General features: G+C 56.7%; 3 protein-coding genes across 18 annotated transcripts in view; 2 read left to right on the top strand and 1 right to left on the bottom strand.

Annotated features, from left to right (window-relative positions):
• The first annotated feature begins 2,699 nt into the window (after positions 1–2,699).
• LOC134162287 (RING finger protein 224-like) lies at positions 2,700–3,576 on the top strand. The gene has a single exon (XM_062615927.1). The coding sequence runs from the start codon at positions 2,700–2,702 to the stop codon at positions 3,204–3,206; it is 507 nt and encodes a 168-aa protein (XP_062471911.1). The 3' UTR covers positions 3,207–3,576.
• A 4,044-nt stretch (positions 3,577–7,620) lies between these two features.
• On the top strand, positions 7,621–9,706 carry LRRC26 (leucine rich repeat containing 26). Its single transcript, XM_062615928.1, has 2 exons — positions 7,621–8,453; positions 9,350–9,706. The coding sequence occupies exons 1-2, from the start codon at positions 7,910–7,912 to the stop codon at positions 9,595–9,597; spliced, it is 792 nt and encodes a 263-aa protein (XP_062471912.1). The 5' UTR covers positions 7,621–7,909; the 3' UTR covers positions 9,598–9,706.
• Positions 9,707–11,538: 1,832 nt separating this feature from the next.
• The window catches only part of GRIN1 (glutamate ionotropic receptor NMDA type subunit 1), a 39,054-nt gene continuing 23,170 nt past the window's right edge, over positions 11,539–27,422 (bottom strand). For 2 of the 16 annotated variants that reach the window (XR_009964285.1, XR_009964287.1), the window contains 10 exons: positions 27,207–27,319; positions 26,606–26,754; positions 25,625–25,782; positions 24,991–25,152; positions 23,206–23,315; positions 21,896–22,041; positions 20,033–20,284; positions 19,142–19,252; positions 13,493–16,329; positions 11,539–13,175 (listed from right to left, as the gene is read on the bottom strand). Coding sequence is in view for 9 of the 16 variants with exons in the window: in XM_062615992.1 (XP_062471976.1) it covers positions 13,107–13,175; positions 19,142–19,252; positions 20,033–20,284; positions 21,896–22,041; positions 23,206–23,315; positions 24,991–25,152; positions 25,625–25,782; positions 26,606–26,754; positions 27,207–27,319 (1,270 nt within the window). In the remaining 7 variants the exon portion in view is untranslated. Of the gene's footprint in view, positions 13,176–13,492; positions 16,330–19,141; positions 19,253–20,032; positions 20,285–20,452; positions 20,495–21,895; positions 22,042–23,205; positions 23,316–24,990; positions 25,153–25,624; positions 25,783–26,605; positions 26,755–27,206; positions 27,320–27,422 lie in introns of those variants that run through there. The other 14 variants (XR_009964290.1, XR_009964289.1, XM_062615995.1 and 11 more) reach the window with 11 other exon arrangements.

Raw genomic sequence — 27,422 nt, forward strand, 5'->3', positions numbered from 1 at the left:
CTCCATTGTGCAGGGAGCCAAGCTCATTCCTCTCACCCATATAGGCTCCCACTGCCCAAAGGGGCTGACACCTCCTCCATAGCTCGCCCTGTGGCAGATGAGCAATGAGCGTGCTTTGGGTGGGAGAGTGACTCTTGCCAGCTTTGGGACATGCCTGGACATCTCCAGGCACCCAGTTGCCTTGTACATCATTGAGCACATGGCCCTGGAAGGAGCATGCTGCTCATCCAGGCTCCAGCGCTGGCACCCAGAGTGCTGCCATCCTGGTAGCACCCAGAAATGCCAGAGCAAAGCTGGGTCCTGACCTGACCAGGACACATGGCCCTTGCCTCACCTTGGCCACTGAGTCAGGCCATGGCTGGGGTTCCACATCCCTTGCCTGCTGCCAGTGTGGTAAGGGGAAGGCAAAGCCCTGCTGTCGGGTACCCTCGCCACGCCTGGGGACACAGGGGACCATGTACCCCATGTGCACTGCCTGGGGAAACCTGTGACGGGATGGATCAGGATCTTGTCTCAGGACATGGCCACTGTGCCCACCGTGCTGCTGTGCTCTGCTCTTACTCCCAAACACCAGCTCCAAGGGGTGAAGTTTTTCTGCAGAGTCCAGTGACTCCATGAGGGTCTCACTTTCCACCCCCCCCAGTTCTTGCTGCCGAGGAGTGTTGGAAGCATGACCCGAGAGCTGGGGTGATGTTTGGTAAGCAGGCAATGCAAGAGAGCACCGCCTGTGTCCCTGCCTGCACTGTTGCCTGCAGCGGGAGCTGCTGCCCTCTCCTGCTCCCATGCAGAAATGCTGCCGGGTATCTGGCAGTCCTGCCCTGGCTCCAGGATGTGCTTTTCTCCTCCAGGATCTGTCCCCCTGCCACATTCCACGTTTGAAACCATCCCCTGTTCAGTGCTGAGCCTGCAGCGCTGCTGCCGGACCAAGGGCAGGTCACGGATGCATCACCCCCAGGCACTGGATGAGGAGCATCACCCCACACGTGGGTGCTACCTGCCTGGACCACGCTGGAGCCTTGTCCCTGTGCCAGCCCCAGCCCCTGCACCCTGGGGTCTCTCTGTGCCTCCCGCCCCACCACAGCCCGTATCACCTGGGGATGGATGAGCAGGGGATGGGGTGTCTCCGCTGGCCAGCATCTGCCCAGATGTTCTTGTTCATGGTGGGTAGCCGAGGATGTGGGAGACTGCAATGCTGCTGCCCAGGTACAGAGATGTCCAAGCCCTCTCCTCTCATGGTGCTGCCCAGAGCTTCTTGGCCTCATGGGGACAGTTCCTTCTGCTTATGAAGCAGAGACGGGTGGTTAATGACCCCTCCTGGGACTTGGATTTCCGAGGCTGTGCTATCCGGATGCTTGTAACCCAATCTCCCAGATCCGATAGCATGCCTGTCCCTGAAAGGTGAGCCCCTTCCCACTGCCACAGCCACCAGCAGCCGCCCGGACCTGACTGGTTGCTGCTGGTGTCTTGGGCTCCCAGTGCTCTCCATGGGACTGCCACAGCCCCCCAGAACAGCGCAGCTCTTCTGCCACCTCCCCTGAGGCCCTGGGGGAGCATCTCAGGACAGGTAAGAATGGGGGAATTGGGTGGAGGGGTGCACCCATGGACACCAAAATGCTTGAGGTCACTCAGTAGAGAGGGAGTGGGGTCTTGGTAGCCTTTGGGAGAGGTTTTCAAACATGGTGGTGGTTACCAGACCCCACCTGAGATGAGCATGGACCCCCCAGATCCTCTGGCATGCCCATCCCATAATGTTGACAATGATACCATGGTCACCTGGCATGGCCTGGGGCTGGTAAGGAACAGGGCTGTGGCACTGCCTGGTCCTCCGGATGCTGCTCTCTTGTCCACGGTCAAGCCCACTCCCCCACATTCACCTGAGCAGGCTGTTGAGGTCTGTCCAGCCCTTATTCCCTGTGGAATGGCAGAGCTGGCAGAGCTCTCAGCCAGGGATGCAGCATGGCACAAGGGTAATGCATCCCCCATGGATGCAGGGAACTACATGTAGGGGATCCCTACATCCCTACATGCAGTGGCAAGCACACAGAATTCCAGAATTGTTGGGGTTGGAAGGGACCTCTGGAGATCATCCAGTCCAATCCACTGCCAGGGCAGGGCCACCCAGAGCAGGTCACACAGGAACGTGTCCATGGTGGGTTTGGGATGTCTCCAGAGAGGGAGACTCCACAATCCCCCTTGGGCAGCCTGTGCCAGGGCTCTGATGCCCTCAGCAGAAAGAACTTCTTCCTCATGTTGAGGTGACACTTGCGTGTTAGTTTATGGCCATTGCTCCTCGTCCTGTCACTGGGCACCACTGGAAAGAGTCTGGCACCATCCTGCTGGCACCCACCTTTGAGATACTGATCTGCATGGATGGGATCTGCTCTCAGGCTGCTCTTCTCCAGACTAACCAGGCCGAGCAATCTCGGAGAAATGCTCCAGACCCTTGAGCATCCTTGTGACCTTTCCCTGTAGCTGGTTATCTTTCTTGTAGAGGAGCCTAGAACTGGGTCCTGCTCTTCCAAGTAGAGCTGGCCATGGGCCATGCAGGCAGCAGGCAGGGATGGGGGGGAAGGAGCCTGATGCCCCTGATAGCCCAACACATGGGGTCGGTCCCCATCTCTCCCATATCGGCTGCACATCCCATGGGACTCCTCCTTGGCCGTGAGGCTGACAGCTTCTCTCACCCTCCCCTCCCCAGCATGTCTGAGGCCAGCGGCAGCCCATGGGCAGAGGACGCGGGGCCGTGTGTCAGGGTCCACTCGCGCACCCCAAGCCGGGGCAGCCAGCGTGTCGAGTGCATCATCTGCTACTCCTCCTATGACCTGGGCGTGCGGCTGCCGCGCCGGCTCTACTGCGGCCATACCTTCTGCCAGGCCTGCCTGAAGCGCCTGGACGCTGTGGCCAACGAGCAGCGCTGGATCCCCTGCCCGCAGTGCCGCCAAAACACACCCACACCGCGCGGCGGCGTTGCCATGCTCGACCTCGACCTCGCCACCTTCCTCGCTGTCAAGGCCGACAAGGAGCATCCCCAGGTGCCCGGCAGGTCCCATCCCGACCCGGCCACCAAGGGCTCGTGCAAGGAGAAGGTGGTGACGCAGCAGCCAGCGGGGCTGTGCCAAGACGCGGTGCCTCCGGCGCTGTTCCCCCGGCGGGGCTGCTGCCGGCCGTGCTCATGCTGTGGGGTGACGGCGGCCTTCGAGAGCTGAGCATGTGCAGGGGGCTGCTGAGTGCAGTCTGGGACCATTGCTGGGGACCCTCTTGGCCATGTGTGGACAGGAGCAGCCTGGGAAGGGCTTCAGCTTGCTTAGGGCTCACTGCCCATCCTGCCAGTGTCCATCCTGCTGGGATTTGGGGTGCAGCAGGGTGGATGATGAGGATGCCTTCACCCTCTCGTCCTGCTCACCTGCTCCTCTGGCAACTCAGAAGCCTGACCCAGCCATCACAGACGGCCCCTGGTCCCTGGCCAGGGCCTTGCTCATCCATGGCTTCTCCATGCATGTAGCTCTTCAACAGGGACATCTCCACCAAGCATCCCTGGGGACATGGGAGGTGACACAGTGATACTCTGGGGCCATGTTCAACACCCTCAAAGCTTCACACCCATTAAACCACACTACATTGGCCCTGCTGGCCTGCATGTCTTGGTCATATTTTCTGGTAAGCCTGGGGCAAGCCCTGCAATGTTGGGGTTGGGATGCGGAGCAGCGACCTGCCCAGCTGATCGCTATCCTGTGTTTGCTCTGTTGGCCACTTGCATGAGGAATTTGAGCATTGGGGTAGCTGGGCCGTTGAAATCGAGGATGACAGTGTTGTCAGGAGACCACAACACGTTGCTCCAGCTCTTCAGATTTATGTGTCCACCACCTACTCTGCCCCAGTAATGCAGAGCAGAGCCCGCAGGAGCTCCTGCTTGTTCTTGTGCTCTGTGGCACAAGCCAGGTTTGGATTTCCCCCCTGCCCCTCTCCCACCTCTCTGCCTCACAGCCAAGCAAACCCTCTGCTCCAGCCCCTTTGCCGTTTCTCCAGGCCATGCCTTTGCTGCCAGCAAGACTTTCTCTGCCTGACCCCAAACAGTGGGTGCAAGGACAAGACCCCAGACATCTGGGTGTGTGTTTAAGAGAGGCCAGATGTGGAGAACTGGGGTCCACCAGGGTGGTACCAAACCAGTTCTTGGGCAGGGCTTGGCACTACCTGGGCAGCTCTTGTGGTCCTTCCACAGAGCCCATTTCCTGCATCCATTTTCCATGTGGTTTATGAGCTCTTCCAATACAGAATCACAGAATAGTTAGGGTTGGAAAGGACCTTAAGATCATCAAATTCCAACCCCCCTGCCATGGGCAGGGACACCTCACACTAAACCATGTCACCCAAGGCTCTGTCCAGCCTGGCCTTGAACACCACCAGGGATGGAGCATTCACAGCTTCCCTGGGCAACCCATTCCAGTGCCTCACCACCCTCACAGTAAAGAACTTCCTCCTTATATCCAATCTAAACTTTCCCTGTTTAAGTTTGAACCCGTTGCCCCTTGTCCTGTCACTACAGTCCCTAATGAAGAGTCCCTCCCCAGCATTCCTATAGGCCCCCTTCAGATACTGGAAGGCTGCTATGAGGTCTCCACGTAGCCTTCTCTTCCCCAGGCTGAACAGCCCCAACTTTCTCAGCTTGTCCAGCACCAGGTACCATGGGTGCCCCTTGGGGCTCAGCAGGGGACCCCAGCCTGTGCTCCCTGCGGTCGCAGTGATCCTGTGTCCCCTGGGCTGTCCTGGTGTTTGACTGTCCCCTGCACTAGGTGCCAGGGCTGCAGCCAGAGGAGTCCAGCACCCATACCCTGTGCAGCATCCCCTGCACAGCACCCACACGTGTGCAGCACCCACTCATGCGCAGCACCCACAAGTGCACAACACCCACCCCATGCGCAGCACCCACACGTGCACAACACCCACCCCATGCGCAGCACCCACACGTGCACAGCACCCACCCCATGCGCAGCACCCATACCCAGCACAGCACTCACCCCGTGTCCAGCACCCATGCACAGTTCTACCACTTGGTGTCACCTGCCATAAGGAGTCCGAGCTGAGCTGTTCCCAGCAGAGCCCAACCTGGGCAGCTCCAGCCATGGGTGCAGGAGCACCAGGGATGTCCCAGGCCGGAGGTGTCATCACAGCAGATGTGTGATGTGGTTCGAACCTGCCTCGGGTCTTTGATCGCATGGAAACATGCAATAAACGAAAGCCTTTAAGGACAGGAGGAGAGCTAACGCAGAGTCTTAGCATCTTGCCCTCTATCTCCATTTCTCCCCAGATACTCAATGGTGGAGGTTGGGAACAGTGTGGGAAGGGTTCCCTTCATCAAGTGATTCCCCTGCATCACTTCACTGTGGGAACAGTCTTGGCACCCTGATTTACACCCCTTGACCAGAGCAGGGCTGGTGTTGAGCCTCCTCCATCAGTCAGCACAGGGCACCTGGGCTGTCCCTGCAGAGTGGGTGCTTGGAGCAGCCTCCCCTGGAGCCGCCTGGGGGCCATGCTGCGCCATTCCCTGTGGAACCCTAAACCCCAGTGGGGAGCAGGGCACCAGTGGGTGCAGCCCTGGCTGGGGACAGGGAGCTGGGCTCTCCCTGCAGGTGCTGGGTCCAGAGGATGGGGCACTGATGAGCACTGGCAGCAAGTGTGAAGGGACAGTGTCACTGCCGGGGGTAGGACCCCAAAGTGTCACCAGCCTGCAGCTGCTGCAGCCAATGCCTGCATTGCGCAAACAGCACCAGCCCTGCACTTGCTGTTGTTCCTGCATGGAGGACATTGGGGACATCTCTCTTGCCATGTGCCATGGAGTGTGCAGCAGGGTGACAGTGAGGGGCTGGGGTGGGTTTGCAGCTCCTGGGGTCTCTGAGTGTGAATACTCTTTATTTAATAGTGTTTGTTTGTTTTTTTTTTCCCCACAATGAATTTTGCCCTTCCCTCCTGATCCTAGGTGGTCACAGGCAATGCATCCCTTGGGGAGGAAGAGCATTTGGGGACAGGGATCCCTAAAAATTCCTGTCCCCATATAGCCCACAGCTATGGGATGAGCTGGTGTTGCAGGTCCACGTGGCTGCAGGTCTGTGCCCTGCTCCAGGGCTGGGCTGGGCTGTAGGATTCCTCTGAATTACTTCCAGATGGGGATTAATGCAGTAAAACCGAGTTTGCTGCAGGATAGATAAACAACCCAAAGCTCCTCTGGATGCTATTAATAAACCTCCTGCCTGCTGCTTCTGGCCCAGATTTGGGAACACCCTGTGCACTGCCTTGCTGCCCTCCCAGCCCTTTGGCCATGATGACCCAGCACGAGGGTGCTAAACAGGACAGGAACTGCCATGGTGTGTGTAGAGGATGGTGTCCCCTCTTTGGGCTGCCAGTGGGATGAGGTGCTCCTGGTTGTGTCCCGGGTGTCCACCATGTTCTGCCAGGGACACCAAGAGGTGACACCTCTCCTCTCCTCTCCTCTCCTCTCCTCTCCTCTCCTCTCCTCTCCTCTCCTCTCCTCTCCTCTCCTCTCCTCTCCTCTCCTCTCCTCTCCTCTCCTCTCCTCTCCTCTCCTCTCCTCTCCTCTCCTCTCCTCTCCTCTCCTCTCCTCTCTCTCTCCTCTCCTCTCCTCTCCTCCCCTCCCCTCCCCTCCTCTCCTCCTCTCCCATCTGCTGTGGGGCTTCAGCAGCTTGAAACCGGAGCGGGTATAAACAGGGTGGGGGCAGACTTTGAGCCCTCTCGAGCTGGTGCTGCCATGCCAGGGCCAGGGTAAACAAGTTTTGGGTGGCTGCAGCCCAGTGGGTTCACCTTTCTCACAGCTTCTAACATGGGGGCTCCTGGGTGTTCCCAGTGCGCACCCAGACGTGTGGTCCTGCTGGGGAGGAGGAGGGTTGCCCATGGGACCCCCATACCAACCCTCCTCTTTCTGGCATGGCTTGTGCTCTCCTGCCAAGGGCAAACAGAGGCTGGTCAAGGGCTGGGCTCAGTGGGGTGGCCCATGGCTGCCAGCAGCACTCCCCACTGAGGACCTCTGGGCATGGTGAGCCAGCACACAAGATGGCGTTACATCTGATGATGGTAAAACTTAAGCTTTATCCCACCCTAGCTAGTTATGGGGGTCCTGGGTCCATACACCCCTCTGTACATGGCTAATGAAGTTCTTCCCTGTGAGGGTGCTGAGGCGCTGGCACAGGGTGCCCAGAGAAGCTGTGGCTGCCCCATCCCTGGCAGTGTTCAAGAGCAGGTTGGCCTGGGCTTGGAGTAACCTGGGACATTGCAGACGGTGGGGTGTGAAAGGTGTCCCTGCCTGTGGCAGGGAGTTGAAATCGGATGAACTGTAAGTTCCCTTCTAACCCAAACAATTCTCCGATCCTATGATGAGGCAGCACACCCATGGGGAGAATGGAGGCCAAGAGACGGGTTTGGTTTTGTTTGCTTCTTTCCAGCCTGCAGCACACACAAGCAGTTAATCCCGGGCCATGGTGAGCTGGATGCTTACCTGGCTGGAGCGGTGCCTGGCAGAGGGAGGAACGAGGGCTCGGCCCAGCACCTTGCCAGGGCAGCATCACAGCGGAAATATTTGCTGAGAAAAGTTCAGCTCCACCCCGAGGCAAAACCGGGGCTGGGAGCGCAGCGGCTCCGGGGCTGCTCATCCACCGCTCCCGGGAGCGCAGCGGCTCCGGGGCTGCTCATCCACCGCTCCCGGGAGCGCAGCGGCTCCGGGGCTGCTCATCCACCGCTCCCGGGAGCGCAGCGGCTCCGGGGCTGCTCATCCACCTGCTCCCAGCACTGCCCGGCACCTCCAGCCCGCACCTCTGGGAGCGCTGAGTGGCTGGACGGGCACCAAGGATCCTGGCCGTGGGGGAGCCCCGGTTCTGGAGCTCCCGTCGCTCGGTGCTCAGCCATGGGGTGCTGGTGGGACTGCGGGGCGGTGCTGGCCTGCCTGCTGCTGCTGCGCCCGCTGCCCTCGCCGTGCTGCCCCGCCGCCTGCCGCTGCTCCGTGGGGAACGTGGACTGCAGCGAGCAGGGGCTCCGCGAGGTGCCCCCGAGCCTGGCCACCAACACCAGCACCCTGTGGCTCGGCTACAACTTCATCACCGTGCTGGGGCCGCGCTCCTTCCCGCCGCTGCCGGGGCTGCGGGTGCTCAGCCTGCCCCACAACCATCTGGGGCTCATCCACAGCCAGGCGCTGGTGGGGCTCGGAGCACTGCAGGAGCTGGATCTCAGTGACAACTACTTGACCATGCTGAGCCCCGAAACCTTCTTGCCCCTCACCAGCCTCACCAAGCTGAACCTGGGTGGAAACAGGCTGAGGCAGCTGGAGCCTGGGGTGCTGCAAGCGCTGCCCCAGCTCCAAGCCCTCTTCCTGCAGGACAACCCCTGGGGCTGCAGCTGCAGTATCCTGCCCCTCTGGCGCTGGCTCAGCCACAACAGGGACAAAGTGCGAGGTGAGTGCTCGAGGACCATGACCCTAAGCCCCCCACCCGCTCCATGCTCTCTGGTCACCCCATCAGGGCTGAGGCTGCACCCAGCACCCTGGTGCCAGTGGCTGTGGTCTTGCAGTGGTGAGTGTCCATGGGGGTATGGGGAGGTTCCCCAGATCCCACCCTCAGGCCATGGCAGCTCCTGTGTCTGCTTGGGTGTCTGCACCCCTGGGTCTGGTACCTGGTGCCCACCTTGTGCCTGTCCTTGTGCCTGGAGAAGAGGGCTGGACAATGTCCCAGTGACATGAACCCGGCGCTGTCCCCAGCAATGGCACCAGCCCCATCACACTGAGGGCAAGGTGTGCTTGCAATGGGCACCACTGCTGATGCAGCTAGGACTCAGTGCCTTCAGCCCCTTCCCCAGTGCTTTCATGAACCTGGGGCTGATCCTGCATTTCTTCCTCAATGAACCTTGATCAGTCACCTCTGCCAGCAAGATCTCTCTTTCTGCTGCCACTGTTCTTGCTTGCTTCCAGCTTGGATGCGTGCCTGTCACCCGTGCTGGCTGGGATCTTCTGTGGCCTCTCCATGCTGGGTGCTCACCGCTCCCCACATGTGTCCTCTTGGAACCAGGCCTGCACCCTCCCTGCCCCATCTACCACCTGCTCCAAAACTATTTTCCAGGCCCCCTTCCAGCACTGTTCCCACCTCCCCATCTCATCCCACTCCCCACTGCACAGGACATAGATGAGCCTTGAACCTTCACTGCTCTCCTTCGTATCCCATCCTGGGCAATCCTTATCAACCTAACCCCTGTCCTCCTGCCCTGGTCCCATAAAAACCTGCCATCCCCTCTGTCCATGACACCTGCCTTGGCCCAGTGGCCCAGTGTGCCCATCGACACTGATTTTCTCTTCCAGAGAAGAGCTTGCTCCTCTGCAGAGTCCCGGAGCAGCTGAACAAGTATCCGATCATGGCCTTTGGGAACGAGTCCTTCAGGCAATGTCAGGAGATCTCACTGTCTGCCCAGCACTACATCACCTTCATGATCATTGGACCGTTCTCTTTCATGGCCAGTATCTTCTTCTGCACCTTCACAGGCTCCGTCGTGGTGGTTTACCACAACCTGCGCAAGGAACCCCACGTCTCCAGGAGATCCTGCATCTGAGGGGTCCCCCCCAGTGATGCTGAGCTCCCTCTGCCCCACTGCTGGGGGAGCAGCCTCCAGCTCTGAGTGAGGATGCTCGCAGTATTTTGGAAGGCCACCCTCAGACCAGGGGTGGGTACAGGGGATCCTTCTCCAGCTCACCCTGTCCTTGCCCCTTCCGCTGCCCAGGGACCTCAGTGTGCATTTCAGGATGCACCATATGCCTCCCTGTGCCTTTTGGTACATGCCAGGAACCCCTGTGTGCATCTCAGGACACACCATACCCCTCTGGGTGGCGTTTCCATTTACCTTTCCTTGAAGGTCAGGAGCCTCTGTGTGCCTTTTGGTTTGCCTCAAAACCCTCATTGGGCCTTCTGGTGCCCCCAACACCCAATATGCCCCTCAGTGCCATCAGCCTCGGTGTGCCTTTGCTTGCCAAGACCACTTGGCTTGACTTTTTGTGCATTCAAATGCTCTCCAATTGGCTTCCTGTGCCCTGACAGGCACTGGTTTACCTCTTGGTGTGCCCCAGAGCTCTCTGTGTGCCTTTTGGTGCACTTGAAGATCTGTGTGTTTCGGGGCTCTCCAGAGCCTCCATGGGACTGTCAGAAAGCCCCCAGCCCCCCCATGTGCTGCCCAGGGACAGGGCAGGTTGTAAAATGCTTCCTTTGAGGGAGTCTTTCCTTGAGAAGGCTCAGCCAGCCACCAAGATCCAGGGTGAGGCTGAGGTTTGGGGTGAAGTTTGGACAAACACTTGAGCTCCCACTGATGTGGTTTGGCAAAGGGGTTGCCAAAAGATGGATGAAGCTGCGCAGTGGTTCCTCCCCAATAGCTTTTCCCATGGACTAAAGCTCATCCAAGGCCAGGGTCCAGGTCAGCTCAGTGATGGGAGTGGGGACAAAAATGTGGGTTCACAGACTTTGCTGCTGCCTCACATCCCACCACCCACAAAAGGGACTGGGGTTGCCCCTGTGTCTCCCTGCCCTGCTGCCTCTTGTCTTTCCCGGTGGAAACTCTTCTCCATGGCATTGCATGGAAATGCTTAGTGAGGGCTCCACAGGAACTCACAAGCTGGGGTGACAAAAGCATCTCTCAGGGAGGAGCAACAGCCCTTTCTGGCATGAGTCCTTACCCATTGCAAGGCAGTAAGAGCCACAATGAGATGACTGTGGCCACCGGCTTCCCCTGTTTGCTCCATCTCTTGCCCATGCAAGAGCTGCCAGGGATGTGGTGGGGGTCAATGAATGCTTTGGCGAGCTCTTGCCAGGGGTTAAATAAATCATGTAATGAATAAACCAAATGTCACCTCATCTGTGGCTAGCTCCCATTTCTATTTGCAAGAGAGAAACCATCCCAACGTGCTGCCACACTTCTCGAGTCCCGCTTGGCTCAGCCTGTGAGGGCTCTGGGGAGCTGGTGAAAGCAGCATCTCCTCTGGGATGGCTGCAGGACCTCTGCCAGGACCAGCCCCTTGCACGGAGCCTTTCCCAGGAGCAATCCCAGCTCCCTCAGATCCTCTCTAGTGACAGCACTCATCCTTCCTCAGGAGGTCTTGGCTTCTGATTTGGAGCTAGGGCTTATTGTCCTTCATGGTTGGGCTGGTGGTCTCAGCACATGGGGAGGAGCTGGGGATCACAACAGTGGCAGGGGATTGCCACTGTTTTCCCCTTGATGGAGGTGGGTAAGAGCCAGGGGGCTTCAGTGTCCTCGTCCCCCACAAGGCCTGTCCCTCCCTGCAACAGGCTGTTCATCAGCCTGGCATCCGGGAATGGTGATGTCCCTTCCCTCCTGGCTTCTCTGCAGCCCCTGGCCTTTCTCCCTGCTGGCTTCATCCCTCCCCATCCGTCCACCTTTTGCTGTTTCAAACCCTGCGGCAGCACTGGGTGAGGCTCTGATTCAGCACAGGGCCCCCTGCCAGCTTTGCCACAAGACAGACACGGAAAGAGGGACACGGCACTGGAATAAACAGCATCATGATCCGGTCTAGACTTTACTGAGCTCTTGCAAAAACTTGGTATTAATGTTACATTAACGTAGAAAGTAGAATGGGTCCAATGGCTCAGCTGGAGCGAGATGAACTTGATGGAGCCACTGCAGTGAGTGGGACGATGCTCACAGACCTCAGCTGCCATCTGAAAACCCTGCCTGCCCTCGGGGGAGCCCCATCGGCTCGGCTGGCACCAGGAGAAGGCAGTTCATGCCACTGGGGCTTGGTACCGTGCTGCAGGTGGGTTTTCCTCCTTCGCAGGAGGCAGGATGCGGTGCTGCCCATGCACATGCTGTAGCTGCTCATCACCAGCCTGGCTGGTGCCAGATGCTTCTGCTATGCTGGTATGTCCGGACCCACTCACAGAGCCCACAGAGAGGGTGCTCAGGGATGCTGGCACATGGGCACAATGCTTGAGGGGAGGAAGGTGTGGGGGGGGAACAGCGTCAGCTGGTCTTGTTTGGTTCTCCTCTGAACTGGGATCTGGCTTCCACATCTCCAGGTTCAGGCAGATGCAGCCACACGAGCTGGGGCTTCAGGGCTGCTGGCAAGCTTGAGCTGCAGGCAAGTGTGGCAGGGAAGCTGCCAGTGACTGCTGTGGTGACCGACACTGCGAGCCACGACCGGCCAGCAACATCTCTCCTTGCATTGCTGGTGCTGAGGCAGTGTGGAGCTTGGCTGAAGGTCACTGCAACCATCCAGGGCTGATCCCTGAGGAGATGTTCATGGCAGGGAGAGCCACAGTGTGAGAGCTACATGAAGGCCATGGCCAGGTCCTGGGGATGTCTTCTGTGCAGGAAGGCTGGGGAGCCAGAACCTTGGCTGACAGCATGTTACAAGCTCCAGAGTACTGTGGAGCACAGGAGCTTGGGTTGCAGGGCTGGGATCACTCTTGCTTGCAAACAGACCACATACAGGAGCCAAGTCATAGCCATGGGCCGATGGAAGGGAGGAGCAGGGGGTTCATCCCCGGTGAGGAGCACAGCATGCATCTTCCAGCCCCTGCTGCAGAGGGGGGTCACTCAGCACAGCAGGAACACACGCCCAACCTGCTGCTCCCCTGGTCTGGATCACGAGCATGTCGGTCTGGAGCCCTCCAGGGTGGTTGGAGACATGGAGCACACGTCTGAGGGCCCATGTGTGTGTGCTGGGCAGCCTTCATGAAGCCTGCAAAGTGGAGCACATGTTTGTAGTTGGCACCAACTCTTCCCTACTACCATGGCAGAGCAGGCACCAGGCGCCTTTCCCCTTGCTCATAGCTGGTCAGTGGCAATACTGATTATCAACAACACTGGTTGGAAGCGATTATCTCTGAAAAGTGAAGTCCAAACCATGTCCTGGTTCTGCCGTGCATTCTGGGGCACGAGCATGGCAGCAGGCCTAGGAAGGGTGGGAGATATACAATGAAGTCACTGTGTATGGATGAAGGATGCTTTCCTCCCATCTCACCCAGAAGAACCCATCAGTGTCCCTTTTGAAAGGCAGTCCTGGCTGTGCCTTCCTACTGTGTTGGGGGAAGGACTGATGGCCCTCGGGGAGAAGGTCACACCACAGTGCTGACTGAGGGGTCGGAGAGGTTGAGCTGGCCGGTGATGTCGGTGGGGTGATATTGCTGCAACACACAAAGACACAGACAAGGAGAAAGAAGTGTTAGGCAGTTCTGGCACTTGCCGCACTTACATCCCATGTGTCCCTACGGGATATCTCCTGGGGGCGATGAAACGGCCCAAACCCCACTGCCTGCTGAGGTCCCCTTCCCAGTGCAATCCAAGCTTGTGCAGAGGTCGTTGCAGACACTCTCCAAGCACCCCATGGCCGGGCAGGGAGGACGCCCAGGAGCGCGGCGCAGCTCCCACAGTGGCAGCGCGTCTCTGCTGAGCGAGCCCCTCGCTGCGCTGGGGGAGCTTCAAGACAAAGCCTGTGACTCACCAGCCCAGCCCATGGCTGAACCTGTGTTTGGAGGGTCTGGCTGGGGTTCGGCATCATTCTGGTGCCAGATCAAGCTGTGCTTTGAGGCCAGGCCGTTTCACCTCCTTGCTCGAGTGCCTCTGCTTTGACTGTCCTTTCACACAGGTGAGATGTGTGGTGCGGGTGACTCTTGACAAACTGTGGTGTCGATTGCTAATGTGACAATACAGCCTGTGTTGGGGATGTGGCTTGGATCTGGGGTTCTGCGCTCATTGTGGGTGGGGGGGTTGGCAAATACCCCCTGGGAGAAATGTCCCCAGCTGCAGTCCCACCAGCAAGCAAAGAATGAGAGCAGCAACACCCTTCAATGGGCAAGAGAAAGAGAAGTCCTTCTTCTCCAGGCAGGGCTTTACAACTGGGTAGTTACTTTCTCCCTTCCTCCTTCCATACTCCCTTCCTCTCCCTGTTCCACTCTCCAAACCCTGAACTGGAAGAAGCCCTGTCCAGCCCTGCTGTGAGAGCGGGTGGCACTGAGCACCTTATGCTGCTGTCTGGGGACCTCAGTGGGTGTCAGGACAGGAAAAGGGTCTCAGTGGGTCTCCAGTGCTGCAGTGTAGACCCTCTCCAGTGACATCTGCTACCACACTACTCAGGAGAGCTGCCGTTCTGCTGGGCCCCGTGGGCTCCTCGGTGATGGGTTTTCACCCATCTTGCGATGGTCAGCGGTGGCTGTGGCCCCTACAGTGCTGCTGGTGGCTCTGGCCCTGTGGCTACCCTGTGTGGCTCTGCACCCTGACTCCTGCCACGGGAGCTCTGGGTCCCCATAGGTGTTGCGTGGGGTCCTTGGGGCTGCCCTGCTCTGCCCGGTTTTGTGCTTCACCAGAACACCTTGGTGGGGAGATGCTGGGGCAGGAGTGTGAGCCAGCACGCTCCTATCTCTCCAGTTCATGTGCTGGGGACAACCAGGGAGCATCTCACAGGATCATTCTATCGTTGACGGCACTAGCTAATATTAAAACAGAGCTTCTGAGATGTTCCTTGCTGTGGCTTTGCCTTGCTAAGGGGCAATACCTTGGCCGTCACCAGCTGGCACGGAGAACGGCCGAGGAGAACCTGAAGTCGCTCTGCCACCCTGAGGGAGCTTTTTGGGGTTATTTGTCAGCCACCAAAAAACGACCCTTTCACCCCAAAAATGGGCGTGGCTGCCCCCACCTTGTGAAAAACAAGGATTCCAGCTAAACGCAATCTTTCTTTTTCCATGGCAAAATGGCCGGAGGCGTGTGCTCGCAGGACGGGGCTCGATTCCCGCAGGGAGGAGAGGCGACTGGGAAAGGGGAGAGGCTGGTGACTCACTGCCGGAGAAGAAGGAGGAACTCGAGGTACAAAAAGGAACAGGCTGAAGAAAGCTCCTTTGTTCAGTACCCTGCCTGATGCAAGCAGGGGGGAGCGGTGTGTGCATGCGGGTGTGCGTGTGTCTCGGTGCGCTGTACGTGTGACTGCGGTGCTCGGAGGTGTAGCAGGGCAGGTTGGGGCGTTCTGGCCTCTCTGCACAGCTCTGGGGGTGGGAAACGCTAAAATAACCAATCCAAGTGGGGAATCTGGCCAGAAAAATTAATATACAAGAGCATGGCTTTTGATTTGAAAGCATATCTCCTCCAATCACAGAGTTATCACAGGGTAACATTCTCATTTACTTTTTTTTTTCTTGTGTAGAGTTCATGCATGCAATTTTTAATAATAAAAACTAAAAATAAAAATAGAAAGGAAAAGAAAATGAAAAAAAAGCAAGAAAACTGCCATATCAAAACCATGTTAAAGTAGAACTAATGCTAGAAGCACATATTAGTAATTTAGGGTAAATTATGTTACAGGGATGGTGCAATTATCCCCAAACCAAACATTATAAAGCGAAGAAATTAATCAATATTAACCGTAGAAGAGACTCAAACATGTTAAGGTATGGAAGTGAAGTGAAGGCACCAAAAACTTTAAATGACAACCAGGAAGAAAATATAGACAAGAACTTAATATGTCTTTAAAAATGACTTCAACCTAATCTGGGCTTATATGGTAGTCCCTGGCTGGTGGAAGATTTTCTGGAAGAATTTTGGAGTTTGGAGTTGTTTGGTTTTTTTTTTTTTCAATTAAAAATTAGAATTCCAGCTAAATGCAATCTTGCTGTAGAAAACATCAACTTTCTTCTAAAAAAAAAAAGAGTAAATTAGTTGTCTTTGACCTACTTTTGGTTCTTTTAGGCCCAAAACTAGGTTGGTTCTCAGCCAAGAAGCGTTTGGCTTTGGGATGGCTGATCCTTCACTGAAAAGGTGACCTTTGTTTCCATGAACCCCCTCGGTTCTCGACCAGCTCTGGCACCATCCCCATGGCAGCACCGGGCCCTCGCTTGGCGGTGGCGTGGGACGTGTGTCATGCTGTGCCCTGGGGGGGGACACCCGCAGGCTGGCATGTGGCTCTGCGGGCGCTGGTGATGGCTGCAGTGGTGGGGCTAATGGGACCTGTGCACCTCGGTAACGTGTCTGTACGAAATGTGCCGGCTCGGAAGGTGTCTGTGTGGTTTATGCGTCTCACATGGCTTCTGTGGGGTTGCAGTATCGTGGGTGGCTGCGATGGATGGCAGTACGTCAGCTCTGCGAGTGCTATTCGAGTTGCAGGAGCTGCCTATGGGGAACACATGCATCTCCTCCTGGGGCGGTGGGGATGATGTGCCGCGGAGAGGCTGTGCAGCTCGGGTGATGGTGGGCGCTAGGACGTTCAGAGTGGGGTGGTAGCTTCCCAGGGCTGTCTTGGCTCCATGGTGCCAGCCTGTCTCTCTGGCACTCCTGAGGGACCATTCTGCAGGGCTGCAGAGCAGAATCCATTTTTAAAACTCCCGACAACGAAAAGGAAAGAAGCAAGGCCACCAGGTTTGCGTCTTTCGCTCGCTAGCCAGGAGAGCCCATGGGGCTGGGGTCAGCCTGGCCTTCCAGCCCCATCGGCTCTCAAGCCCATCTGAGACCTGGTGTGGGCCCGTGGCTCTGCAGAGCATCATGAATCAGAGCACCTCGCTGCTTTCTCATCTTTACAAGGACCCCAGGCAACGTGTCCCAGCATGCTATGTACTCATGGGGCCTTCCACAGCAGGAGGGCACTGGGATCTCTGAGCCAGGGCTGCTGTATGGAAGCGGAGGGCACCAAATGGCAGGCCATGACATGAGCTGGTGGCAGCACCCTCCCGCTGGCTGCTCAACCTGCAGAGCAACCAGCTCTTGGTCTGCCCAACATCACCACAAAGCTCGCTCCACCATAGACCTCCTTCAATAGCCAGATCTTGGACCTGCTAGTTTCCATCTCGGCCACGTTGGTTTGGATCTTGGCTCTGCTAGGCTGTTCTTGACCCAACTAGCCTGGTTCCCTGGGGATTATGTCCTGGGACCCTGGCCATGTCACCCCATGGCAGGCAGAAGACTGCGGCAGGCTCCTCGGCAGCAGGAGCTGCCCCCAAAGCAGGGGCCATCTTCTGGGATGAGTGGGGCCAACTCGCTCCAAAAGCCTCCTGTGAGCAACATGCCAAGAAGAGCATGGCCAGGACCAAAAACGTGGGGAGCCCCACACTGTGCTAGTCCCCACTGGGCGAGGGAAAGGGAGAGTATGGCTCCACATCTCCGTGGGACCTCTGGTGCTGGTCAGCCCAGGGCACTGGGGTGCTCCCACCCTAGGGCAGAGAACACTGTGGAGTGATGTGGTGTAAAGTGTGTGATACACCAGGGAGCAGAATCAGGCCCAGGATGCTTCCCAAAGAGGGAGCATGACAGGTACCAGGGGTGCCTCACACCGGCTGCCCCATTGCTCCTGGGCTCTCCCCCTCTCCAACACAGGTACCAGTCCCCTCAGGTGCCTACTGCACCCTGATGCTCCTGCTCTTCCAGGAGATGGTTTCCTAACCTTGGAGTTGTTCAGACACAACAAAACATGATGGGTCTACTCAGGACATGCTGAGGTTCCCCCAGCAAACCTTTCTGGAATTGTTTCTCCCCTTTTTTCTGTCCATCTTCCACACTCTTTCCACCCTGTCCCCCCTGCACCACCCGCCCATCTCTGTCTCCTCTCCCCTGGCTGGGTCTCAGGACACCAAGACACAACCTGTAACCTTCCTGCAGAGCTGCTTGGGCTGCAGCAGTGGAGATGGGGAACACCAGCCATGGGGGCATCACTGGGACAGGTGCCACCTAGGGAGCATGAAGGCAGCACAGAAGATGACAGGGATGCCCGTTGGTATCACTGAACGGTTAGGCTTGGAAAAGACCTTAAGATCATCTAGTTCTTCCCTGTGGGGTGAGTGGGGAGAGTGTGGACCCCCCCCCCATGCCTGCCAGGCTTTGAGGTGACAGTGAAAGGAGCACTTTGTGTGAGGCGGTGGCAGCCGAGCCCAGCCGAGGGCTCAGCTGTCCCAGGGCTGTGTCCCATGGGTGCTCCACAAGCTCCTTGGGCTGCAGCCTGCCTTGGTGTCAAAGGCAGCCACCTCCGTTCCGTGCACAGAGCCGTGGCCCAGAGACCCGCTGCGATACCGCATGCTGCTCCCCGAGGCGCCGCGAGCCTGCGGCCAGGGACGGGCCATCCCGCTGCGGGGTCCACATCCCCACGCTGCCACCGTCCCCCCTGCCCCCGCAGCCTGGCGGGGACCCTGCTCTGAGCAACCCCGGGCAGAAACCCGCCGGTCGCCCCGGGGAGGAGGTTCCGTCAAGCCCGTCGCGCCGGGAGGTCGGGCAGCAAGACGCAGTGGCCGCTGCCACACGAGACAACAGAGTAGCCACAGTGCAGTGTCATACAACAGACGGCAACATGCAGAGGGACACCGGCTCAGTCCGACAGACCAACAGCCCAACCTGACGCTGAAGTGCCCGAAGCTCCAGCACGAGCGGACACGTTTGCACATTTGGAAACAGCTGGCTTTAGAGGCAGCAGTTTGGAAATTTTCTCTGGTTACATGAGAGCAGTTTTACTCTGAGGCGGAAAAGCACAAGTTTGAACCAAGATTGGGTCTTTAACAACCTCCTCTTTCAAGCCTTTGCGTCTCTTTTCTAGAGCTGCGTTACTGCTGACCATAACCAGAGGCAGCTGTCGCTCCTGTGCCGAGGACTACATCCCGAAAGCTAATCGTCACAAACAAAAATCACATGTAGAGAATGTGACACGCATGGGTCTTGGTGAGGTGACACGGTGCCCAAATTAAATCGGAGTGATTGTTTTTAGGCATACAATGACAAACAGGTACAGGAACACTCAGGAATAGGAGAAAGGGAAAAAGAAAAAAAAAATTGAAAAGAAAATGTCATTGGTTTCAAGAGGTCAGCACCGGTTCAGGTGAGCGAAGCACAGAGAGGAACATCAGAAATCATCCAGGCAAAAAGAAAACAAGAAAACAAAACAAAAACTCGGTTGCATCTCCCAACTCATCACAGGACTCCAAGCCACCTCCTGCCTGCCCTCCAGGATCCCAGCATCCTTTCAGGTACACGGGATGACTGACTCACTGACTCACTGACTGACTGGTGACGAACATGAGCTATGCATGTACACTGGCAGCTTCGGGATGGGTGTGTGGCAGTCGATGGGATGGCAGAAGAGAGAAAGAGAGAGAAAGAGAGAGGGCAGAATTGTTCTTCTTCCTCTTACCGTATCCTTGGAGGACCTACGTCTCTTGAAGCTGGAGGCCAGGGTGGAGGTGATGGACCTAAAAGTGGCTTTCTTTTTAGGGTCAGGTTCTGCTCTACCACTTTTTCTATCCTAAAATGAATATGTATAAGTGATTAGATCTCTAGTGTGTTGTTGGAAACGCTAAATCTATTTGAATACTGCCCCGTGTCATGTCCTTCATTTAGCTGGGAAAGCTACTGGAGGTGTCCTGTCATGCCCAGTCCTCCAAGGGCCTCCGTGACCCATGCCTACAGCACGGCCACCACAATGCTACAGCTAACAGGGCTGGCCTCGCATATGGAGTACTGGGAACTCCTCTGGGGAGTATCTCTGCTCTCCTGGTTGCCTGACCTTGCTTCCTGGGAATGCTCTGCCTGGCACCCTGCCCCTCGCTTCCACCTGGCTAGACCGAGAGGTGAGATGCTGCACCTACCGCTACAAAAACATATATGTCATAACTGCTCATGGCCTTTTGTGAGGCTGAATCGTAGTGCCACAAAGATAGAGAGAGGACTGCATTGAAAGAGAAGTCATTGTATGGATATTCTGTAAAAAAAAAGGTATTCAAAAAATTTGAATGAGGCATTTGTGCAAAGCCGAACGTGATTGTTGGTGTTTGGTTGGTTTGGTTTTGGTTTTGTTCAAAGTAAAACAAGTTGAAAAAGAAAAAATTTAAAAAAAAGAAGAAAAAATAAGAAACCACCAAAAAAAAAAAACTGGAAGAAAACAACAAAACTAAAAGGAACCGAAAGGTTAAAGGAAAAGAAAGGGAGGAGGCAAAGCGTTAGCGCTATGATGTCGTCGGGGTCGGGATGAACTCAAAGAGAAACAGAACTGAAAACTGTAGGCGTTGGTGTTAGCAAGTCGGACCTGGTGGGCGCAGGCTGGGAGCACCAGCCGCCATGGCGCGGGGGCAGCGAACCGCGGGGACCGGCCGCGCTCGGCCGCGGGCGCTGAGGACGCTTCCTCCCCAATTGCTTTCGTGCCAATGAGTGTGACCTTTCCGACGGGGGACGGAGTGACCAGGTCTGGCTCTGCTACCGCACGGGGGTAACCAAAATGTATCCCGCTGGTGCGTAGAGCATGCTCGGGGATACATTTGCTCCTCCTTCTCAGTTCTCTCTTTTGCGGACATGCACAAACGGAAAAGGAAAGCAAGATGAATGGAATGAAATGCCTTTTTTTCTTCCATGGCATCTCAGGAAATAGCCATGGCAAAACTGTGATCCCAAAAAAAACCATTATTTTTGTTTGTTTGTTTTTAACAAATAAATCTTTCCACTTGCCTACCTTCTAGCAATGTACCAGATACTAGTGCTCTGACGTTTCCTCCTGTGGAAAAGTCTTACAATGTCAAACGGCTCTTTACCATGAGGCTGTTTACCCCCACAGGGCAGCATGCTTTGCTCACAGTCCCACAGACTCTGCCCAAGGACCCAGTGCAGTATTTTCTAGAAGGTTGGCAAGTGAAAAATGGCAGTGCGACTAGTGTGCTCTGTCCCAGCAGCCTTAACCCCCTCGGTGCTGCTGCTGCTGCTTTTTGGAAGCAAAGGAAAAAAAGAAACAATAAAAAAAAAAGGAAAAAAAAATATAGAGGAACGGCTTTTTCCGAGACTCTCATCAGTGAACTGAACCCAGCGAGCTCTCAGGATACAGCAGCCCGGCCTCGTGCTTCCCCTCGCTGCTCTCAGCAGGTCTCCTCCACCCGGGAAGCCCACCCGCATGCCCCAGCCAGCGCTGCTCCCACAGGGACACCGCTCCGGGCTTGTTTTGGGGTCCCTGACCCCCCTTCTCTCTCTTTCATTCACTGGCTTTGCTGTGCACAGCAGTCTCCTTTAGTCACCCAAAGGATCTCTTGCTCTTTGAATGCCAGTTTACTGCCCCAAGGAAGAAGAGCAGCTCAGGTGATCCAGAGAGAGCCTCCAGCTGCCCTAAACTGGGGTTTGGGGGCACCATGGGGCTCAGCCCCAAAACCAAGGGAAGCGTGAGGCTGGTGGCCCATGGCCATGCCCATGGCTCAGTGTCACTGCCAGGAATCACTGTCCCTCCCGCGCATGGAGGTATTTTGGGGATAGGAGAAGCCAGGGAGAACAATGGCCCCATGAAAGGGGCTGTGGGGAGCCTTGGTGCTGACAGGCACCGGCATCGCTGGCTCCCGTGTGGGGAGACGTCTTTGTCTCCAAATGACAAGAGCACGCACCACCTCTTTTAGGAGCTGGTCCCAGGTATGACAAGGGCTGCCACATCCCTGGGGAGCGGGCTGGGTGGGGGAGAGGTGATGGAAACAATCCCTGGAGCATTTCTCCACCCGAGCACTGGGCAGGGATGCTTAGAGACAGTGGATTAACCCTCCTGTGTGCTGGTGAGCATGGCCGGAGCCAGGCAGCAGGGCAGAGCTGCAAGGGCAGCCACGCCATCACTGATTGCTTGGCCAAGGCTTGTCATGGATCTGGCACGTGGTCCCCAGCAGCACAAAGTCCCCATCCCAAGCACCATTGGGGCATTCGGGTCAGGTCTCTGTCCTGGCTGTAGCTTGGCATCATCCAAGGACATCTCTCAGGGACAAGGCAGGGACCCCACCCTAGAGCTTACTGAGTGCCCAGTAAGGCCCAGCTGGAGTTGGGGTAAGGGAGGGAGGGCCCCATGCTAATCCACAGCTCTGCATTCACTGGTTTGGTGAAGGAATGGAAAACGCACCTGTTGGAGATTTGCTCTAAAAACGGTTTGTCCTACCTGCAGGTTTTTCCTCCACACATTAACGGCCGCAAACGCCAGCTGCATCTGCTTCCTCCGCGCGTCCTTATGCCTTTTGTAAGCTATTTCTATGAATATTAAAAATATCCCGGCAACAATACCTCCAGCCACCAGCATAAACACACCTGAAATAAGCAGCAAAGTTACAGGGGGCAATGGCAATTGCAACACGACGCTTCATTTCCTCTGCACCACGCTCAGCGACAGGAGCATTCTCCAACCCAGTGTCCCCTCCCTGGCCCCCTGCCATCCCTCTGCAGTCCTGGAGGGGCTGGGGTGGGGAACCCAGCAGAGCAGGGCTGGTGCTGTGTAGGCTGGGGACCAGGGTGATGGGCAGAAGGGTGATGGGGTGCTGGATGTCCATGCAAGTGCCTCTTGGTCAGGCACAGGGCATGGGCTGTGCTGCAGAGATTCTGAGGGCAGACACCATCCTCTGGGGCTATAGGGTTGTTTGGACCAGAAACCCATCTCTGGTGCTCATATTGATTTCTTTGGGGAGCTTTGCACTCTCTGTGCTGCCCTGGGCCAGTTGCAGCCCACAGGGGTCACAATTTTAGTGGTGTGTCTTAGGAGATGCAGCAAAGTGCTCCCTCTCTCAGTGCTTCTGCCCTGGCCCGTGGTACTGGTGAGGCTGGGGTCTCATCAGACACCTCTCATCTCACATCACTACATTGGCTGGGTGAAGGGCCATTACCACGTTGGCTGGGTGAAGGGCCATCACTAGGTTGGCTGGGTAAAGGACCATTTTTAGAGCAAAGGGAGAGCAAGTCTGGAGTAATTCTCAGTCTCTGCAAAAGGGGACCCAGAAAAAACCCTTCTGTATTCATTATCCTCCTCCTGCCCCCTGCCCACTGCCCGGGCCCAGCCAGGACACACTCCATGGGGCTGGGGGCTTCCCCTCACCACCACCTCCCTCCTGCAGCAGGATCCTCGCTGCCTCCTTGCCTGCTCTCGCCTCCCCCGAGGTGCTGCTCCCCTCTCTCTGCCTTGGTGACAGCTCTGATCTCACTGTGACAGCACAGTTTGGCCAGAGCGGAGGGAGGTGGGCAATGGTCAAAGCAGGACAGCCCCACCGATGAGAAAGCCGCCCCAGGGAAGGTGGGGAAAGCTTTGCAGAGCTGCTTCAGGTAAGGTGGGATTGGAGCCCAACAGCAGCCTCCCAGCTCTAGGAAAGCACAAACCCAGAAGAAGCAGAGCTTTGGCCTGAGAGGAGAGCCCCGGAGAGGAGAATGTCTTGAGCGAAAGCAGGCTACCCAGCGAAGAAGAAGAAAGAGGTTTGCAGAACAAACCTGCCATATTTTCAAAGGTGAGTGTTGCTGGGGCATTGCTACGGGAGTCACACTCCTGATACCTCACCCAAGTCTTGTCCAAATCCTCCATGAAGCCGTTCTCATGGGACCTGGAAGCACAAAGAGACAGGCAGGAGTCACTGGGGACCAGCCACAGGCAGCTGGAGCACATGCTCCATCCTAGAGCTTTCAAGAGCTCCATCTGCTCTTGTCTGCAGCCTACGAACACACGAACTGATGGTGTGTGTGCATGCATGGCTGACTGCATGTGTGTGCACACACGTGTGCAGGTAGAACTTGCACAGAGAGAATGTGTGGCCTATCTGCAGTGGCTGCCTGCACTTCATGTGTTTGCATTTTGCCCTGCATGCAGCCACTCTCCACAAGCACGGGAGCACCCAGAGCTGCCTGGTGCCATTGCCCCTTGTTTGAGAGATGGAGAACTGGCTGGCTGCTGTCAAAAAGAGCCTCATGTAAGCTCGGTTCGCAAGGAGAGGGATGGAGCTGACTGCTGTAAGCAGTGCCTGGAGAGAGGCTGCAGGGAGGTGACATGAGCTATGTCTCCCAGTGCCCTCCTGCATGTTCCCCCCTTCCCAGAGCCACTTGGGAGCTCAGACAGCACCCCAGTCCTGACTGGTCATCACCGGCACCCCTAGATCAGGGCAAAACTTCTGCCTGGCAGCTCCCTCCTGTGCATGGTGAGGGCTGGGACTCCCCAGCAACTTGGCGTCTCCTGGGGGGAAGCAAACCACATCCCTGCAGTGCCCATTCCTGCCTGGACAGATGCTGGATGGAGGCGGGCACAGAGCGCACATCCCACCACAGGTCTCCCTGTGCCTTCCTCCCTCTTGTCCCTGGCACATCCCCCTGCCCTCTTGGCTGCATGCACCCCTTGGGCTTCCCCATCCTCTCCCAGCAGGACACCAAGGCCTCCTGCTGCCCCTCCAAGCTGCTCACATTGTTGTCCTAAGTCCCTTCTGTCTCGCTGCTACCCATCCCCATAGTAAGACCACCCTACAGACAGAGTCCCATGGGTGCTTATGTTACCCCGGCTCCTGCTTGTGTCTTCTTTCTCCCTATCCTCTCTCTGAGGCCTTTCATCTCCACACCTCAGGCAGGACCATGGTGGTCCTGACCCTTGTCTCTCCTTAAAATTAATCTCCCTCCACTTGCTGCTTCCCAGCTGCCCGTTACTCCATCACCACATTCCTCTGGCGGCAGTGAGTGTGGCATTTCTGAACTAATACAACAAAATCCCATTTTATCTGTAATATCAGATCGACTTGCGGTCCCCCACACTGCAAGCTAATGCTGGTATAAAGCCTTATCTGGACTCATCAGGGGCCCTGATGTATCTCTGCCTAAGAGGAATTGTCAGAATTGGAAGAAAACCCCTGGAACATCAAGCCAGGGCAGTGCAGTGCCAGGCTGAGCTCGCAGAGACCAGTGGAGAAGTGGCAGCACCCTGCCACTGCTCACAGGAACCTGGTGCTGGGTGGCCTCAGGGATGCTCTTTGCCAGCTTTGCTTGTGGTCCAGCATAGCTCCTGCTGCCTGCCCTGCCCTGTTCTGCTCCCTTCCCCAGCCCTGCGAGCAGAGCTGGGATGTGGGTGCCCACCCTGGTTGCTCAGGCACATTCCCTTCACCAGGAGGAACAGGGCAGCCACCAGAGCCCGTGTCCCTGCAGAGGGTTTGGGGAGGAGTGCCAGTGCCTGACACAAGGCTACTTGCATGCTAACACATGCAGCATGCGGGGCAAGCCCCATGCCAAGAGCTGGGTACAGACTTGAGGATGGCCAGGGAGACGTTCTGCTTCCATGGGCTGTCCTTGCGCATCCCGATCCCGAAGCCGGAGCGGAAGAAAAGCTCCCCCGTTGTCACCAGGTCACACTTCTGGGAGGCCTCAAACTCCAGCACCGCCGAGTCCCAGATGAAGGCGTGGAGCTTGCTGGGCAGAGAGAGGACAGGCAGGTAAGGTTGTGCCTGCAGCCACTGTGGGAGCAGTGAGGGTGCTCCCAACCCTAACTTAAACTCGGATTAGCATCACCCTCCTGCAGCAGCATCTGTGCTGGGAGGCAAAAGGGTTGGCAACATTTTGGAGGAGGAGTGTGAGGGGTTCACATGGGACCCAAAGTCACCCAGCCTTGCACAGAAGCAAGCACAGCGGCCAGAAAAGTAGGCCATGGGCAAGGACAGGTCTCTGACTCTGCCTTTCCTCAGAGACCTTGTGCTCTCCATCCAGAGACATGGTACGCACTAGAACTAGGAAGATCCCACCCAGCACCAACTGTTCCGGTCCTGTCAAGCCATGCTTTGGCTACAGCTTCCTCCAGGTTTGCATCAGCCCTCCTCATCCCACAAAACCGCAGCTCCCTGGAGCTCTTGCCAGCATGGCCAGGCAAAATGCTGGCCCCACTCACTTGTCCCTCACTGCCTGGATGGCCTCGGCAGCGCTCTCGTAGTTGTGCTTCTCCATGTGCCGGTACATGGTGCTCAGCTCCACCTGCCGTCGGAAGTAGATGTCCACCGAGCTCTGCTTCACCGTGGCGTAGATGAACTTATCAGAGGGGTTGCGCAGCTGAAAGGCAGAGAAAGGGCTCCTGTTTCTTCTGTCCTTCATCAACCAAACTGCCCCACCCCAAAACCATGCTTCCTAATTTCCTATCTCCTTTGGGGACCTGTTTCCCAGAGAAGACCTTGATCTCAGTGGAGCTGAAGATGCCATGGAGCAGTGGATGCCATTGGGCAGTGGATGCCATGGGGCAGTGAATGCTCTGGGACCACAGTGGTGGGGCAAGGGATGCCATGGCACAGGGACCTTGTGGCACTGAGGATGCAGGAGGCCTATGGATGCCATAGGGCTGGCAGTGCTGTGGGAAGAGGGCACAATAGGGTGTGGGATGCTGTGGGTCAGCACTGCTGTGGGGCATATTCCTGTGTGCCTGTGCTGGTAAGTTGCGGCTGTACCCTTGCCAGAGCAGGAAATGGGTTTGAGGCATTCTGGTATCTGCTGAGAGTATTGACTGCACCGCTGGGACAGTTTCATTAGCTATAACTCATCTATAATGAATCGTTTCCTCGTTGGTTAGTGCAGGCTCTCCAGGAACTGGCAGGCAGCTCGGTTGGGTATGTGCTGTTCCTGGACAATTATTTTCCTGCTGATGCCTCCCCATGTCTGTCCATTCCCACCCAGCACAGGGTCTCAGACCCACCAACATCAGCCCCAGGCAGAGACTCCCAGGGCTCAATCCCCTGGCACAGACCCACAGCCACATTAAAGGAGGTCTCTGTGTACTGCAGACCACATTATATGAGTCACGAGGTACCCACTGGAGGCATCTCTGCTCAGAGGTGGGCAGCGGGGGTGTCCTGGGTTCAGAAAGCAAAAGAGGGGTCATTACCCGGGGGTCGTTGATGCCCGTAATTCTCTCCTCAGGCCTGTCTAACACCAGGAAGGCTGCCAGGTTGGCAGTGTATGAAGCCACAATGATCATAGCAAAGCCAGCCCACACCATGCCAAGAATACGGGCAGAGAAACTTCGGGGAGCACCTGGAGGGAGAGAGGAGAGATGAGATTGGCACAACAAGGGCTTGACTTGGCCACCAAAGCTACGTCTGCCCCACATGGAATCAATGGCAGCTACAGATGTGCACCCTCTCGCTGCTGACAGCTCTGCAAGGAGCTTCTGCGCTGCCCAAACCAAGGAACCCAGCTCCTTCCAGAGCATGATGTGCCTCACCCTGATGTATGCGTAATCCTGGGTAGGAGAAGCAGCCCAAGAAAGACCCATTTCCCATCAGTGATGGTCTGCACAAGTGCCACAGGCATGACAACCGCCATCACCAAATCTCCTGACAGCCTGCTCCAGGGAAGGCTCAGGGGATGAGGTCCCTTCAGGGCATCAGCCCTACCACAAAAGGAGTCAGTGGAAGGGAACTTGTTCCCTCAGCTCAGGGATGGGGCCGCAGGACAGAGCAGTCCCACTGCATGTGGAGATGCACCTTCTCCAATGCCAGAGTTCAGCAGGACTCCCCAGGAGAACCACATGGCCGAGGACAGGGTCAGGGCATCTTCCTCCTCCTCCTCGCTGTTCACTTTGAACCGGCCAAATGGGCTGGAAAACAAGAACCACTTCTCATATCCCTTATTCTGTTTCCCAGGGCAATCCACTGTGCCATAAATGTCCTGATGCTGCCTTACACCACTCATGTCTACAG

Source organism: Pezoporus occidentalis, unplaced genomic scaffold (genome assembly GCF_034315485.1).
Source record: "Pezoporus occidentalis ecotype Australia unplaced genomic scaffold, CSIRO_AGI_Poc_V1 ctg187, whole genome shotgun sequence".
NCBI classification, from domain to species: Eukaryota; Metazoa; Chordata; class Aves; order Psittaciformes; family Psittacidae; genus Pezoporus; species Pezoporus occidentalis.

What these genes read in the sequence shown, in the direction of transcription:
- LRRC26 (XM_062615928.1), top strand. Translation starts at nt 7,910, where the DNA reads ATGGGGTGCTGGTGGGACTGCGGGGCGGTGCTGGCCTGCCTGCTGCTG. An exon ending in CAACAGGGACAAAGTGCGAG is followed by an intron (nt 8,454 to 9,349) that starts GTGAGTGCTCGA and finishes TTTCTCTTCCAG; the next exon opens with AGAAGAGCTTGCTCCTCTGC.
- LOC134162287 (XM_062615927.1), top strand. Translation starts at nt 2,700, where the DNA reads ATGTCTGAGGCCAGCGGCAGCCCATGGGCAGAGGACGCGGGGCCGTGT.